Source organism: Saccoglossus kowalevskii, chromosome 13, assembly GCF_978046115.1.
Source record: "Saccoglossus kowalevskii chromosome 13, keSacKowa6.1, whole genome shotgun sequence".
NCBI classification, from domain to species: domain Eukaryota; kingdom Metazoa; phylum Hemichordata; class Enteropneusta; family Harrimaniidae; genus Saccoglossus; species Saccoglossus kowalevskii.
Genome location: NC_140653.1, coordinates 32,416,693 through 32,432,785, shown reverse-complemented (window position 1 = coordinate 32,432,785; position 16,093 = coordinate 32,416,693). Strand labels below are relative to the sequence as shown.

The 16,093-nt window shown below is 36.2% G+C and overlaps 1 protein-coding gene across 1 annotated transcript in view; it reads left to right on the top strand.

Moving 5' to 3' along the window:
• The window catches only part of LOC100370705 (uncharacterized), a 28,653-nt gene extending 15,634 nt beyond the window's left edge, over positions 1–13,019 (top strand). The window contains exons 5-9 of the mRNA XM_006815333.3: positions 9–4,991; positions 5,656–5,885; positions 6,165–6,354; positions 6,857–6,997; positions 8,771–13,019. Coding sequence (XP_006815396.3) covers positions 9–4,991; positions 5,656–5,885; positions 6,165–6,354; positions 6,857–6,997; positions 8,771–8,934 — 5,708 coding nt within the window. The 3' untranslated portion in view covers positions 8,935–13,019. The remainder of the gene's footprint in view (positions 1–8; positions 4,992–5,655; positions 5,886–6,164; positions 6,355–6,856; positions 6,998–8,770) is intronic.
• The last annotated feature ends 3,074 nt before the right edge of the window (positions 13,020–16,093 follow it).

The window sequence follows — 16,093 nt, the reverse complement described above, 5'->3', positions numbered from 1 at the left end:
CTCAACAGAAAAGATATTAGATAACAGCAGTACAGTCAAGCCTAAACCACCTCCTGTGCCACCAAAACCAGTGAAACAAAAGAAACTTGGCAATGATCAATCACCAGGAAGCCCAAAAACAACATCTGTAATTAAAACTGTGATAAAGACAACACAGAGTACACCTCTATCAATCAATCGTAATACTGCATCTGTCACCACTCCTGGTATCACTGATGTGAACTACTCAGAAATCAATCCACGTCACAGGTCTGACAACATGGCTGACTCTTCTGCTAAAAAGTATAGTAAAAAGTTTGAGAAATCTGATTCCATTGACAGTGATGTCACACCATTGACTCCAAGATTGCCCCCAGATGGACATGAATTTCCTGATGGTTCTCTGCTCACTGATATTCCAGATGTGAATTCTTTTGACATTCAATTTACTACCAATCCGGATGAAAAAATGGAAATACTCAAGCATCAGTTGGACTACTCAATCCCAGGAACATTACATGTGGGTCATGTAAGCAGTGTTGGAAAGGAACCCAATAACAATCTATCAGCACAAAATATTGAACCCCCTACGATTTTCAAAGACACGTCAATGAAAACTGACAGTCAGATACCATATGAGAATGAAACACCCCCTAAAACATTGCTTACATCAACACCAAAAACTGATGAAGAGTTTGAAGGGGAGGGGGAATGCAGTGTTATGACAGTACAGGGTCAAGCGTCTGTGTTTGGTGATGTTGTTGGAAGGCGCAAGCTACCATCTATGCCACATAATAAATCTATAAGAACGAGAAATCAATCGCCAATTAATCGTCATAGTTCATTGAAAAAACAGGATAGTACAGTTGATTCTACTAAAGACACCAAATCTGTGTTACCAGACATTCAAAGGAATAAAGTGTCTGCATTTAAACAAGAAACTGAGGGAGTGTTCTATGCTAAGCCAATCTCTCCTCCTAAAACATTTCTGGGAGGAAGCGACACAGAAATTGATCCTATATGTGCAGATGTTAATATCTTTATTGAGGAAAATGACAAAAACGCATATATTCTACCACCATCATCATCATCATCACCACCACCTCCATCATCGTTACCACCACCGTCACCACCACCTCCACCGCCTGAATTGGAGAAATTGTTTCACAAACATGTTCCAAATTTGGAGTGTATAGTAACCAAACAAATAGACCCTGTGGAGGAAATATTACATGAACAAGTACAGCCTGTGGAGGAAAGTTTCTATGAACTATCAAATGGTGGGGTCAATGAAAGCTCTTCTGTGTCAGCTGAACTGGTGAATGGCTGTCCTCTTGATAACAGTTTAGGATCCGACCTGCTACAACAAAGTGAACAAGAGGATAATAACACAACTTTTGAGCTTGCTCCTGAATTTAATGAGAATTCAGATTTAGTTTTGTCACCTGGAACTGAAAAACAAGACTTGACCTTCGACACAAGTGAGAGTAGCAGCATGGCAACATCTATCAATACCACGGTTTACCTGACACCACCCACCATACCACCCCCACCAATTCCAGAATTTGTGCAAACTTCTTTTTCACTTCCAGTTACTAGCCTACCGTCTGACACCCACTGGTTTGAGAAGACAATTTCTTCAGAGATAGATGCTGAGTGTGATAGCCTGAAATTATATGATTTTGAAATCTCTGATGTGCCACCACCTTTGCCGTCAACTCCTCCTAGTGATGAATTGGAACCATTCATGACACCTTCAGCTACTTGTGTAAGTGACAATATTGATTCTAGACTCGTGCATGATAACATAAGGGATGAGTTAGTTCCTGTAGCTGTCAACAAGTCCCCTCCTACAAGTGTCAGTCCACCCCCTCCTGTAGTAGAATCACCCAGTGAACCTGAACATTTTAGCATGCCACTAATGTCACCCATAATGCATGCTACTGAACCATTAGAAAGAAAAGAAGAAACTCCATCAGTTAAAATTAATCTAAGTAATGCTGGTGACAAACTAACTGGGCTAACACAGGATGAAATTGCTGCTGACGTTTCTAAAAAACAGTCTAAAATTTTGAGTGATTCTGACAGTACATACTCATCTTCTACATCTTCTAGTACGCAACGGACCTTCGCGCCACCTCTCAGGAAGAGTGGTTCACCTTTGTTTGGTAAAAATAGTCCACGAACTGCCATTGCTGCTCCCAAACTCAAAGGTCTAACAATACCCAGGAAAAGTCCATCTACCAGTCAAAGTAACACTCTACCTAGAACAGGCACACCATCTTTATTTACAAGAAATCTCAGGGAGTCTCCTTCTCCACTTTCAAGGAGTACTAAGGAGTCCCCAAGTTCCTTTTACAGACAACCTAAGGGGTCTCCATCAGACTCTACAAAGAGACATAGTTTCCCAATAATGAGGTACAAAGAGTTTGGAGAAGAAACAACTTTGAACAAATCTGAAAGTGACAAGAAAATACATGATTATTCAAAAGATGAGCTTGTTCGACCACCAAGAATTCCACCGAGAGTTCCACCACGCCCTTCATCAAAACCAGGTGCAAAAGATGCTAACTCAAGTGATGACGCACCTTTAAAATTCAAAAAACTAATTGATAGATTTGAGAAATCACCAAGTTCAGACACAGCCATTAACCAAAACAGTCTCAATCCATCCACTGCTTTTAAAAATCTCAATGCAAAGACTGTAGTTTCACGACCATTTGTAACTAAACTGTATAATGAGAACGGTAAGACACCATCTTTACCAATCGTAAAACCAAATTGGTCATCACCAGCAAGTGAAAATGCTGAGCTCACATCATCTTATAACATTGTCTCAACTCCACCAAATGAACATTTGAAATCCACTTGTGTAGATGAACTTGGAAAACCTGACTTAGTTGAAACCATTTCAGACCCAACATCAAATATAGACAACACAACTGTACTATCACATGCAGATGAACAAGTGGAGAAATTTGAAGCTATTGTTAAGATATTTGATGAAGTGGAGGGAGAAAAAGAGGAAATATTTGAACAGTTTGTTGATGAACCTGAGGTGACTTCTCTAACACCATTAGAGCCTCCTCCGCCATTGCCGAATGCATTGCCACCTCAAATTATTCATTTGGAAGATAATCATTTGAATTTACAAAAACCAGCTGAGCCAAGAGATGCATTTTACATTAATGAAGAATCTCCCAGGGTGATCAAGGATCACATCCTAAAAGATGAAAATCAGCCCGACTTTCAGGAAGAATTCAAATCTGGACTTGTAGAAGCTAATTCCCTTGTGATTGGCATAGACAATAGTTCAACACATATACCAACAGTTTCATCAGAATTACCAGTTGACCAAGGTGCTCCTGAGCCTCTCCAGTTTGAGTCTGATACTTTAGTTCCAAATAGTGTTCATTCTAGTCCAATGGAAATATATACTGCAATACCAGCGGAAGTGAATGGTTCTCCTTCACTTCCTTATTTACCAGAAAGTGAAATTGTACAGCCTATAGAGTCATTAGAATCACCAACTGTTGACATTTACATAGCTGATGTAATAGATGATGATGATGGTAGTGATGATGATATACCACCTCCATTACCTTCAGTTCATCCACCACCAAAAACACTGAGCAGCTCTTTTCTCGATTTCATGACATCTCCAGCCACTGAGGTTGCTACAAAACCTATCTTTCCTTCAAAATCCATGGAAGGAAATGTTGTTGGACAAGACATTATCTACCATGAATTGGAAAATGATTCTTCAAAGGTGCAAGAAGAAGCATCTGCTGTTTCTGAGGCAGAATGTGTAAAGGAATACATTGCAATTGATGAGGCAAAATTTGTAAAAGACAAGGTTACTGCGGAAGAGTTTCTCGAGGACATTGCTGCTGATGCAGATTATGTGGAAGAATGCACCGATGAGGCAAAGTATAGGAAAGAACGAGTTACTGAGGCAGAGTGTGTGAAAGAATGCATTGCCACTGATGAAGCAAAGTTTGTAAAAGATATTGTTACTGAGGCAGAATTTGTGAAGAAATACATTGCTACTGACGAGTCAAAGTATGTGAAAGACAAGGTTACTGCGACAGAGTTTCTCAAGGACATTGCTGCTGAGGCAGAGTATGTGCAAGAATCCATTGCCACTGATGAGGCAAAGTATAAGAAAGAACTTGTTATTGAGGAAGAGTGTGTGAAAGAATGCATTGCCACTGATGGAGCAGAATTTGTGAAAGATGTTGTTACTGAGGCAGAGTTTGTGAAAGACCTGATTACTGAGGATAAAACAGAACATGGAGAGCAGCAATGTAATTTAGATGGGCAAATTCCTACTTTGATTAACGAGGAAACTAAGCAAAGTGAGATGGATACACCAGTTTCCCCGACAACTGGTGATGACAGTTCTTTGGCATCATCACCATTTGAACAATACAGTTTAGCAAATGTAACTATACGGAAAGATTCTAAGTCAATTGTAGATGACAGCTTTGAACTTAAAGCTGCAAATAATCATGTTACATCATCCATCAAAACACCACTAAAGTCGAACATTTCTACTTTGATCTCAACAACCCCATTGGTATCACCTCCAGTAACGTCTACAACACCTGATTCTGTATCATCCCTTGAGTCAGATTCAAGTATGTCATCAATTTCATCAACAACCCAGAATTATTCACTACCTTTGTCACCAGTTTTAGTCACCGTAGCCAATTCTCAAACTGATACAAGACACTCTCCACCACTTGACTCGATACAAAAAGGAAAAATGTCATCAAATCCTATTTCTACAAGCGAGGAAACATCCATCAAAACATCTACCCCTCTCTCAAACAACCGACCATGGAGACGAACAGCAGTTTCTGATGATGGTCCCTCATTTTCTCCTAAATTGCCATATACCAGACATCGTCCACTAAGTGGTCATAGTTTTGGTAGTGATACTGATGGGATTGGGCTGGAGGATGACAAATCAAGATCATCACCAAAGTCATGGAGAAGATCTTTCTTAGGTATGCCTGTTTTTTAGTTATTTCTGTCAGTACATGCATTCAAATTTTATGTATAAAATGAACATTCAATGCTCTGTAAGCCAATATTTTTTACTGATGCTCTAAAATATTTCGTGATGCAATTACTGTAAAAGGGTTAATTATTAACTGGGTTTTAATTTTGCTTATTTCGCTGACTGGAAAATGCGCTAAATTAAAACCCAGTGAATATGTAAAATTTAGCATAGAACACATTATCTAAATTATAAAATCGTGAATATAAAACACACTGAATTTGCCCGAAATTGTAAATCATCAAAATTTAAACCCAGCGAAAATTAGTCATTTTACAGTACATTACCATAAGAATTGTGACTGATCACATTATTCACATTGTTTTTGAAAATCATCCTGTGATAAAGATTGTGTTATTGATTTTTGCAATTACATATTTGACTAAAATGATTATTAAAAATTGTTTTTCCAAATGTTTATAAATCCTTTGAATGCCAAAGTCAACTTTTGTAATTTTTCATAAATTAAAAAAACCTGCATAATTTGTTTAATGTTTTGTCAGAAATTGTATGTACATTTGGGAATAAATTAACAAAGAATTTGTATAAAATGTTAGTATTCAGTTGGTTAAGGTCTACACTAAATAGTTGTGAAATGTATATGTACACAGATAGTCCAAGAAGTAGTGACAATGAAAGTAGACTGTCTGAAAGCTCTGGTGGATCTACAGTTTTAGTGACAACCAGTGAATTGGCGATGTTGATTGAAGAAGCCAATCAGAGTATTGAGAAAATGAACGATGATAGTTTAATAGTTGTTACTTTACACAAGGAAGATGAAAGTCATAGTTTAGGATTGACCTTGGCTGGTGGAAGTGATCAAGAAGTAAAAGATATTTCAGTAAGTGATCAACTAAGTGATCGTACTCAATCTCGTAGAAATATAGCATTCGCAATAAGTTTGAATTTCATCCTCCAAAGAAAATTCCTTCTAATTACCAGTATAACATGTGAACATGCAGTTGCAACATTGTTAGTTTTGAGTTGCTATAAATATTTATTACCAACAAAAATCACTGGATTGTAATTGACTTTGTTTTTAAATGTAACTAAAGAACCACTGGTATTGTCTTGCATGTTATTCATGCAGTGAATAACAAGAATTGTGTTTTCACAATAGGTCCACAGAGTTTTCCCATCAGGCCTAGCTGCTAAAGATGGCCGCTTACAACCTGGAGATAGACTGTTATCCATTAATGGAAAATCCCTTGATGGTATCACCCATGCCAAGTCTGTGAGTCATCTTAAAACCAATCGCAGCCATGTTGTATTGGTAGTATCAAAGAAGTCGCCCTTAAGCAAAGTAGAAGGTATTGATATATTTAGCCAGTGTTTTGATATTCTCATCTCACTAACACTACTGTGTTTCAAACACTCAGACTGGTAATTACAAATAAAATGCCTCCTTTGTTTTCATCATGGCTTGAATAGCAGTTACCAAATTAATTTATCATTACTTAGTGTGTCATCATTAAAGTAAAGTACAGATTTTTTTTGTTGAGCAAAATTGGGTTGAAAAATGCACTATTGCAAGTGTTTCATTTCCAAAAAAAAAAAAAAAAAAAAAAATTTATGTTTCTCCACTGACAAGGACTGCATGAGCCAATACTAGCTGCTATAGACTTAATGGGAAGGCCAAAGTCACTGCCAAGATTCATTATTTTGGTGTTATTTTATTTCACCAAACTCATATTGAATCCATTTATGCCATTGAAGCATTATATATTTATAAGTGTATGTATTTTTTTTTTAAAAAATGTCTTGATATGATTTCATGATTGTCAGCTTATTCTTTGAATGTTATCTTCACAGTAAAACCTGAACCTGATAAATCCAGCACATTTACTATAGTGGAATTAGAGAATGGTGCTGGTGGTGTTGGGTTCAGCTTGGAAGGTGGACAAGGCTCCTTGAAAGGAGATGTCCCAATTACTATCAAGAAAATATTCCAAGGTAATTATTATTTTATTTTGTTCTGCAATTATTCATTTTAGGGTGTAGTTAGTTAGTCTTTTCAAATATTCTTACCTTATGTTTTACTGCGGTATCAATGTTTTACTATTTTGACCGCACAAGCATTCTACACTTTGTGGTGTCTTTTGACCTAGTGTTTAAAAGGTCACCTACAACACCTGCATTAATTTATGGAGCATTTTGTGACTATATTAACAATCAGTAAAATTTGTCAAATAAAACTGTGTATTCCCAGATGTTGTATAAGATTATACCACAAGAGTTCATTCTAGGAATCAAACCCCAGCCATTTATCACTGATTTTCTACGATTCATGCTTATAAACTATAAACGTAGGTCCGCTGAGCCTATGAGATGGGTTTCTGTTCTGCATCGGTTGTCTGTCTGTCTGTCTGTCTGTCTGTCTGTCTGTCTGTCTGTCTGTCTGTCTGTCTGTGCACGAATATAATCAGCTAGTGAAATTCAAGCTATTTGGGTGCTATTAACAAAACTTGGTTTAATACATGTATTACGAAATCAGATAATTGCAAATATCATGTTATGTTATTCTCTCAACACGCTTGAGTTCTTTTTAAGCTCTCTTTGATTCTAATTTTATTGAATATTTGTTATTTTTGTAAAAAATTCCATTTTTAGCATTAATTATCGTCTCACTCACTGCCTTTTGGGGTATTTGTCATATACAGCACTAATCTTTTGTACAATAGCCGTTGAGCAACAGGCCATTGGCCTATTTTTCTTGCTGATATGGTTTCACGTTTGCTAAAATAAGCCATTTACAACCAATAGTTTTGATAATGTTTTGAAATACCACATATTATCTTTGGTATTAGACTCAAACAAATTGGCAATGTTTTTAAAAGCAACAAAGCCATCTTTAATATAAACTTGTCTATTATACTAACAATGCATTTACAAAAAGACTCAAGTCTAACTCTAATTACTTCATCAGTTAGAATAGTTAACTTTATTATTAACACCACATGCACCACAAACAAATATTAAATCACATTAAGTTTAGTCTGTACTCTTATTTCAATATTTTCTATGAATAAATCATTGGTATTCCCAGTTTATGATCATTTATAGTGTGTCATGTAGCATTTTGAAATGATCATTCTGACATTGCTTGTTTTACTAACTCAATCATGTTGCATGTTTCATTCATCATGCTAGCTGAATGCTCTTCTGGTTTGAACTAGATCATGTAAGTTGTGTGTCATAATCATAATTAGCTTTCATACTAAATTTTTTGCACTAATATTAAACTAAAGTTTGCACAGTGAATTTTTTCTTGCATTGGGGATCTTGATTCTTTCCGACTGCCAACTCATTTGCATTCATTATTATTCTGCATTTCCATGACAACTCATTATCACAAATTATCCAATAAATGTTTTTCATATGGGCAATCAGGACAACTTGCATTGATTTCAGTGTATTTCATTTGTGCTGTGTATTTTGCATCACACAACTGAAATCTTGGTTTTCTGAATTGATGCAAATGTATTCCAGTTGATTTATATCTCATCTGATTTTATATCTGTATACCTCATTTTCTCTACTGGAAATATGCCCTCAACTGACTTGTTAACACTTGAACATAAACATTGTCTGAATGACATGCAGTTCTATTGGAGATGTATTTGTTGTCTTTCATTGATTCATTTCTATTGTTATCCATGCAGCAGTTCTATTGGAGATGTATTTGTTGTCTTTCATTGATTCATTTCTATTATCTATGCATCATAGGTGGCGTTGCTGACAAGTGTGGTCAGCTTCATGTTGGTGACATACTAGTTAAAATCAATGGTGAAGACGTGACCAATAAAACTCACTTTGAAGCCTGGCAGAAATTGAGGAAACTACCACCTGGTAAGGTAACTCTCACAATTGTCAAGCAAGCCACCAGGTGATAGCAGAACTAAAAATAAAATATTATTTTTTGATATTTGCACTTTTTTTGCCTCATGTGTTTTGTAGTTGTTGCTCAACACCTAAAAATGTTTATTTTGGCATTTGTGACCTTTCTGTAAAGTTTTGATCACATGACATCACATGACTTGGCATAACCTTTCATGAAATATGAATACATAATTTTATACAAAGCAAATGCATTTTTTTTTTAAATTTCAACTGTAAAATGTGTTATTATAAGTTATACTAGAATGAAGAGTACATCTGTTCTATTTTAATTTTCTCAACATCTTTTATTTTTAAATTTTAACCAAATTAGTTTTAAATCATGTTTTCACATTAGAACAAATATTATTTTGACTAAGTTGAGGAGTACTATATAATTTTGTCTTAGTTCAGGATTTGACCAATATCCCATCCTGGGCATTTTTTTGGAGGGAAGTTCAGATTTCTTGGCTCGTATTGGCTCCAAAAGGTCACTTACCTGTTGAAACCATGGGTGAGGTTTTGGATGAGTAGTTTATTGGACAATATTATAATTTTGACTTAGTTGAGGAGTGCTATATAATTTTGACTTAGTTGAGGAGTGCTATATAATTTTGACTTAGTTGAGGAGTGCTATATAATTTTGACTTAGTTGAGGAGTGCTATATAATTTTGACTTAGTTGAGGAGTGCTATATAATTTTGACTTAGTTGAGGAGTGCTATATAATTTTGAGGATTGCTATATTTGATTTGCATAAAGCAGCAATTTTTTTTGTAGAAGATTTTCAATTTTTATTTTTTCTTCATCTTCATAAACTTGTTGATATATATTCTACAGGGATAATATTTTGTTGGTGGATATACAATATTTACTTGTATTTAAGTATTAATAAGATTTACTATGGATTAGACACTTGTTATAACAAAGAATCTAATGCTAATTTTGTTATTGTGTACAATATTTATTATGAATATTTATGAGGTCAGAACAGATATGTATAAACCTTTGTTTTCAATACAATTTACAATCATTATAACTCTCATTCTGAGGCCAGTATACCCTGGATACTATTAAGCCAAATACATTATTGATACATGCTGCTTGTTGTGAAGGGCAGTATTTAACTTAATGGACATGTGAAGGTATATATCGATATCATTTCCTTGGCTATGCAAATTTATTTTTAGACATGAAGTTGTCATTCAGGGCCTTGAAAATAATTTTACTGTCATGTTATTTTTAAATTTTATGATCAAATTTCTTGGTGAAATGCTATTATTGTATACAGCAATTAATTTTGGGTCATCAAGTTTGTTAATTAATTTTTTGAATTGTATAATTGTGTTTTCACTCTACTAGCTCCCTTGCATTGGGTAGAGGAAATATGATTTTTATTTTATTGTCTTATGTACATTTGCATAACTCCAGCATACCTCTTGTATCCCTATTGAAATGGTATGATCTAATAATGCATTTGATGTGGGTCATTTCATACTTCCATAAATAGGGATTGCAGGGATGTCAGTGCGTTCTTTATTTACTTGTATGATGTGTATATTTGGCGTGTACATTTTTTATTTTCAAATTCAAAGTCTCGTACTTACCTTCAAAAGCACAAGATGTAAATATCGTTCAGTAGTTAGTATTGTTATTGTTATTGTTTTAGTTATTGTAAATGTACAGTTTATTCGCTATTTCTGGAAAGATGGCTACAAATTGGTTGGTAGTGTATTCCTCATAGAATAAGATTCAAATTACTTCCATCATTTCTATTTACAAAATTCTTACATTAAAACAAATTTCTGTCATGCTATAATAAAAAAATCAAATCCTACTTCTATGGTCAATTTGATGTAGTGCAGCAAACAAACATTTGCCCAAGTGGTAACACTGTGAAATATGCTATATATTTTGATGTTTATATCATGTTACAATAGAGATCTTAGGAATCCTGTAACCAGCCACCTTTCCAGAAAAGCACACTTATTATTACTGTAGAACAATACTTTGGTTTTATGGTGAAGGTATAGTTTGTTAAGACCCTGAAATGACCACAGCAGCCAAAAACTGCCAGGGTGTGGTCACTGCGACAAAATCACTGTCGTCTTCCAAAAGTGTGATATATTTTGCCAAAAGTTTTTTCATGGCTTTTTTTTTGCTGACAAGTGCCTTATATTCGGGAATCGGGTAGACTACAGGTTATCACTATACGTGCCTTTATTAGAAATAGCAATACAGCCCTGGGATTTATGCACTTATTTTATGTACTGGTATTCAATGTAGTGCTATGGCCAAAGATGCATTAGCAGATCAACACTGTCGATCTGTTAATGTATCTAAGATGGATTCTTTCACTAATATTGCATTTAATCTCTCGAAAGTTATCAGTTTAAAAAATCACATGGGCTCATAGGTTGGAGGGGGATAAACATTGGAACTAATAGCATAGTACCCATTTAGGCAAGTAATGTAGGGATATTGTGCATAGTACCCATTTAGGCAAGTAATGTAGGGATATTGTGCATAGTACCCATTTAGGTAAGTAATGTAGGGTTATTGTGCATAGTACCCATTTAGGCAAGTAATGTAGGGATATTGTGCATAGTACCCATTTAGGTAAGTAATGTAGGGTTATTGTGCATAGTACCCATTTAGGCAAGTAATGTAGGGATATTGTGCATAGTACCCATTTAGGCAGGTAATGTAGGGATATTGTGCATAGTACCCATTTAGGCAACTAATGTAGGGTTATTGTGCATAGTACCCATTTAGGCAAGTAATGTAGGGATATTGTGCATAGTACCCATTTAGGTAAGTAATGTAGGGTTATTGTGCATAGTACCCATTTAGGCAAGTAATGTAGGGATATTGTGCATAGTACCCATTTAGGCAAGTAATGTTGGGATACAGTGCATAGTACCCATTTAGGCAGGTAATGTAGGGTTATTGTGCATAGTACCCATTTAGGCAGGTAATGTAGGGTTATTGTGCATAGTACCCATTTAGGCAAGTAATGTAGGGATACAGTGCACAGTACCCATTTAGGCAGGTAATGTAGGGTTATTGTGCATAGTACCCATTTAGGCAAGTAATGTAGGGATACAGTGCATAGTACCCATTTAGGCAAGTAATGTAGGGATACAGTGCATAGTACCCATTTAGGCAGGTAATGTAGGGTTATTGTGCATAGTACCCATTTAGGCAAGTAATGTAAGGATACAGTGCATAGTACCCATTTAGGCAAGTAATGTAGGGATACAGTGCATAGTACCCATTTAGGCAGGTAATGTAGGGTTATTGTGCATAGTACCCATTTAGGCAGGTAATGCAAGGATATATTGTGCATAGTACCCATTTAGGTAAGTAATGTAGGGATATTGTGCATAGTACCCATTTAGGTAAGTAATGTAGGGATATTGTGCATAGTACCCATTTAGGCAAGTAATGTAGGGATATTGTGCATAGTACTATTTTAGGCAAGTAATGTAGGGATACAGTGCATGGTACCAGTTTAGGCAGGTAACGCAGGGATATATTGTGCATAGTACCCATTTAGGTAAGTAATGTAGGGATATTGTGCATAGTACCAATTTAGGCAGGTAATGTAGGGATATTGTGCATAGTACCCATTTAGGAAGGTAATGTGGGAATACAGTGCATGGTACCAGTTTAGGCAGATAACGCAAGGATATATTGTGCATAGTACCCATTTAGGTAAGTAATGTAGGGATATTGTGCATAGTACCCATTTAGGCATGTAATGTAGGGATATTGTGCATAGTACCCATTTAGGCAAGTAATGTAGGGATATTGTGCATAGTACCAGTTTAGGCAGGTAACGCAAGGATATATTGTGCATAGTACCTATTTAGACATGTTTTGCAGGGATATTGTGCACAGTGTGTAGTCAAGTATAGTTTCACATGCATTACTTTCTACATATCACTTGTACTGGCTTTACTTGCATTTCAAATGCAGATCTTGTGAAATATTGAGTTGCCAGGATATTTTCATAGATTCAATGTTGACATGCTTTTAGAACAACTTAGCAAATTGGAAGGGTTGGGGGTAAATATAATAAAAACAATTTTCAGCAATTATGCTCTGTCAATTATAAATTAATGAGTGTGAGGGCGCTGTGTATGAATTGAATGATTGTGATCTTCAGTCGCTATTGCAAATACAAACTTGTATAAAGCCTTTCTTGAATTACTACCTATCGAAGTTAGAACTCTGGTCATTTCTGCCAGAGTTTGGAGCAAGGCTGTGCAATTAGACATCCAATCTGATTTTTTTTTAAATTTCATACACTAGATACCAAAACTAACAGCAATTAATGATTAAATACATGTACAGGGGATGTTATTTTATTTAGTTCTTACAAGATAGTCAGATAAATGCCACAAGTATGATGTGAATCTCCATTTACAAAGGTGAGTTCCAGCCAGCATTTTACACCTGTGAAGCATACAAATGAGGTCTTTGTTAGTCCCCATTGGGACGCATTCCGAAAACTGGGATTTATGTGTTGACCTGCGTGCGTGCGTGCGTAATGATTGGGCTTCTTGAGCCATATCTTTTAAATGCTTTGACTAATCAGTTATTAATCAATATTAATCAATATTAAAATTTTATATATTCGTCATACATCATGTTATATATATATATATATATTTCAAAATAGCTGATTTTGAATGCTGTTCCAGAGCAATATATCTCTCAATATGGACATGTACTTGTTTGACAATCAGATACAAATGTCAATCATTTTAATGTTAAAAATTATATTCCTATCATGGTTATATTCCAGCTATATTACTATAAACAAAAGTATATATCTTAAATTTGATAACTAATGGGGACTGTGCCATGCATGGCTTGTTCATAAAGGAGGTATAAAACTGATCTGGAAGTACATTGCATATGAACAGCGCCATCTACAGGTGATAACTACATTCACGATGCAACAATCCCTGAAATGTTCACTCCTGCAAAATTTAGTGATTTCACAGAATTCAAACTGCATGTAGCATATGACCTCATACTGAGTTATTATACAAATATTTCAATAGGGGTGGCAGCATTCGAGTCGACTGGGATATCATGCAAAGAAACCAAAATGTCTGCTGTCACAAAAAGAATTATACTCTGGTATGTTGCATCAGATTTTGACAACAAACTGGAACAGTGGCAAAAAAACAACAGGAATTGTTCATTCTCAGATACAGGGAGGATAGGCTAACCATTACACAACAGGAATTGTTCATTCTCAGGTACAGGGAGGATAGGCTAACCATTACACAACAGGAATTGTTCATTCTCAGATACAGGGAGGATAGGCTAACCATTACACAACAGGAATTGTTCATTCTGAGATGCAGGGAGGATAGGTTAACCATTACACAACAAGAATTGTTCATTCTCAGATACAGGGAGGATAGGCTAACCATTACACAACAGGAATTGTTCATTCTCAGATACAGGGAGGATAGGCTAACCATTACACAACAGGAATTGTTCATTCTCAGATACAGGGAGGATAGGCTAACCATTACACAACAGGAATTGTTCATTCTGAGATGCAGGGAGGATAGGTTAACCATTACACAACAGGAATTGTTCATTCTCAGATACAGGGAGGATAGGCTAACCATTACACAACAGGAATTGTTCATTCTCAGATACAGGGAGGATAGGCTAACCATTACACAACAGGAATTGTTCATTCTGAGATGCAGGGAGGATAGGCTAACCATTACACAACAGGAATTGTTCATTCTCAGATACAGGGAGGATAGGCTAACCATTACACAACAGGAATTGTTCATTCTGAGATGCAGGGAGGATAGGCTAACCATTACACAACAGGAATTGTTCATTCTGAGATGCGGGAGGATAGGCTAACCATTACACAACAGGAATTGTTCATTCTCAGGTACATGTACAGGGAGGATAGGCTAACCATTACACAACAGGAATTGTTCATTCTCAGATACAGGGAGGATAGGCTAACCATTACACAACAGGAATGATTCATTCTCAGATACAGGGAGGATAGGCTAACCATTACACAACAGGAATTGTTCATTCTCAGATACAGGGAGGATAGGCTAACCATTACACAACAGGAATTGTTCATTCTCAGATACAGGGAGGATAGGCTAACCATTACACAACAGGAATTGTTCATTCTGAGATGCAGGGAGGATAGGTTAACCATTACACAACAGGAATTGTTCATTCTCAGATACAGGGAGGATAGGCTAACCATTACACAACAGGAATTGTTCATTCTCAGATACAGGGAGGATAGGCTAACCATTACACAACAGGAATTGTTCATTCTCAGATACAGGGAGGATAGGCTAACCATTACACAACAGGAATTGTTCATTCTGAGATGCAGGGAGGATAGGCTAACCATTACACAACAGGAATTGTTCATTCTCAGGTACAGGGAGGATAGGCTAACCATTACACAACAGGAATGATTCATTCTCAGATACAGGGAGGATAGGCTAACCATTACACAACAGGAATTGTTCATTCTCAGATACAGGGAGGATAGGCTAACCATTACACAACAGGAATGATTCATTCTCAGATACAGGGAGGATAGGCTAACCATTACACAACAGGAATTGTTCATTCTCAGATACAGGGAGGATAGGCTAACCATTACACAACAGGAATTGTTCATTCTCAGATACAGGGAGGATAGGCTAACCATTACACAACAGGAATTGTTCATTCTGAGATGCAGGGAGGATAGGTTAACCATTACACAACAGGAATTGTTCATTCTCAGATACAGGGAGGATAGGCTAACCATTACACAACAGGAATTGTTCATTCTCAGATACAGGGAGGATAGGCTAACCATTACACAACAGGAATTGTTCATTCTCAGATACAGGGAGGATAGGCTAACCATTACACAACAGGAATTGTTCATTCTGAGATGCAGGGAGGATAGGCTAACCATTACACAACAGGAATTGTTCATTCTCAGATACAGGGAGGATAGGCTAACCATTACACAACAGGAATTGTTCATTCTCAGATACAGGGAGGATAGGCTAACCATTACACAACAGGAATTGTTCATTCTGAGATGCAGGGAGGATAGGTTAACCATTACACAACAGGAATTGTTCATTCTCAGATACAG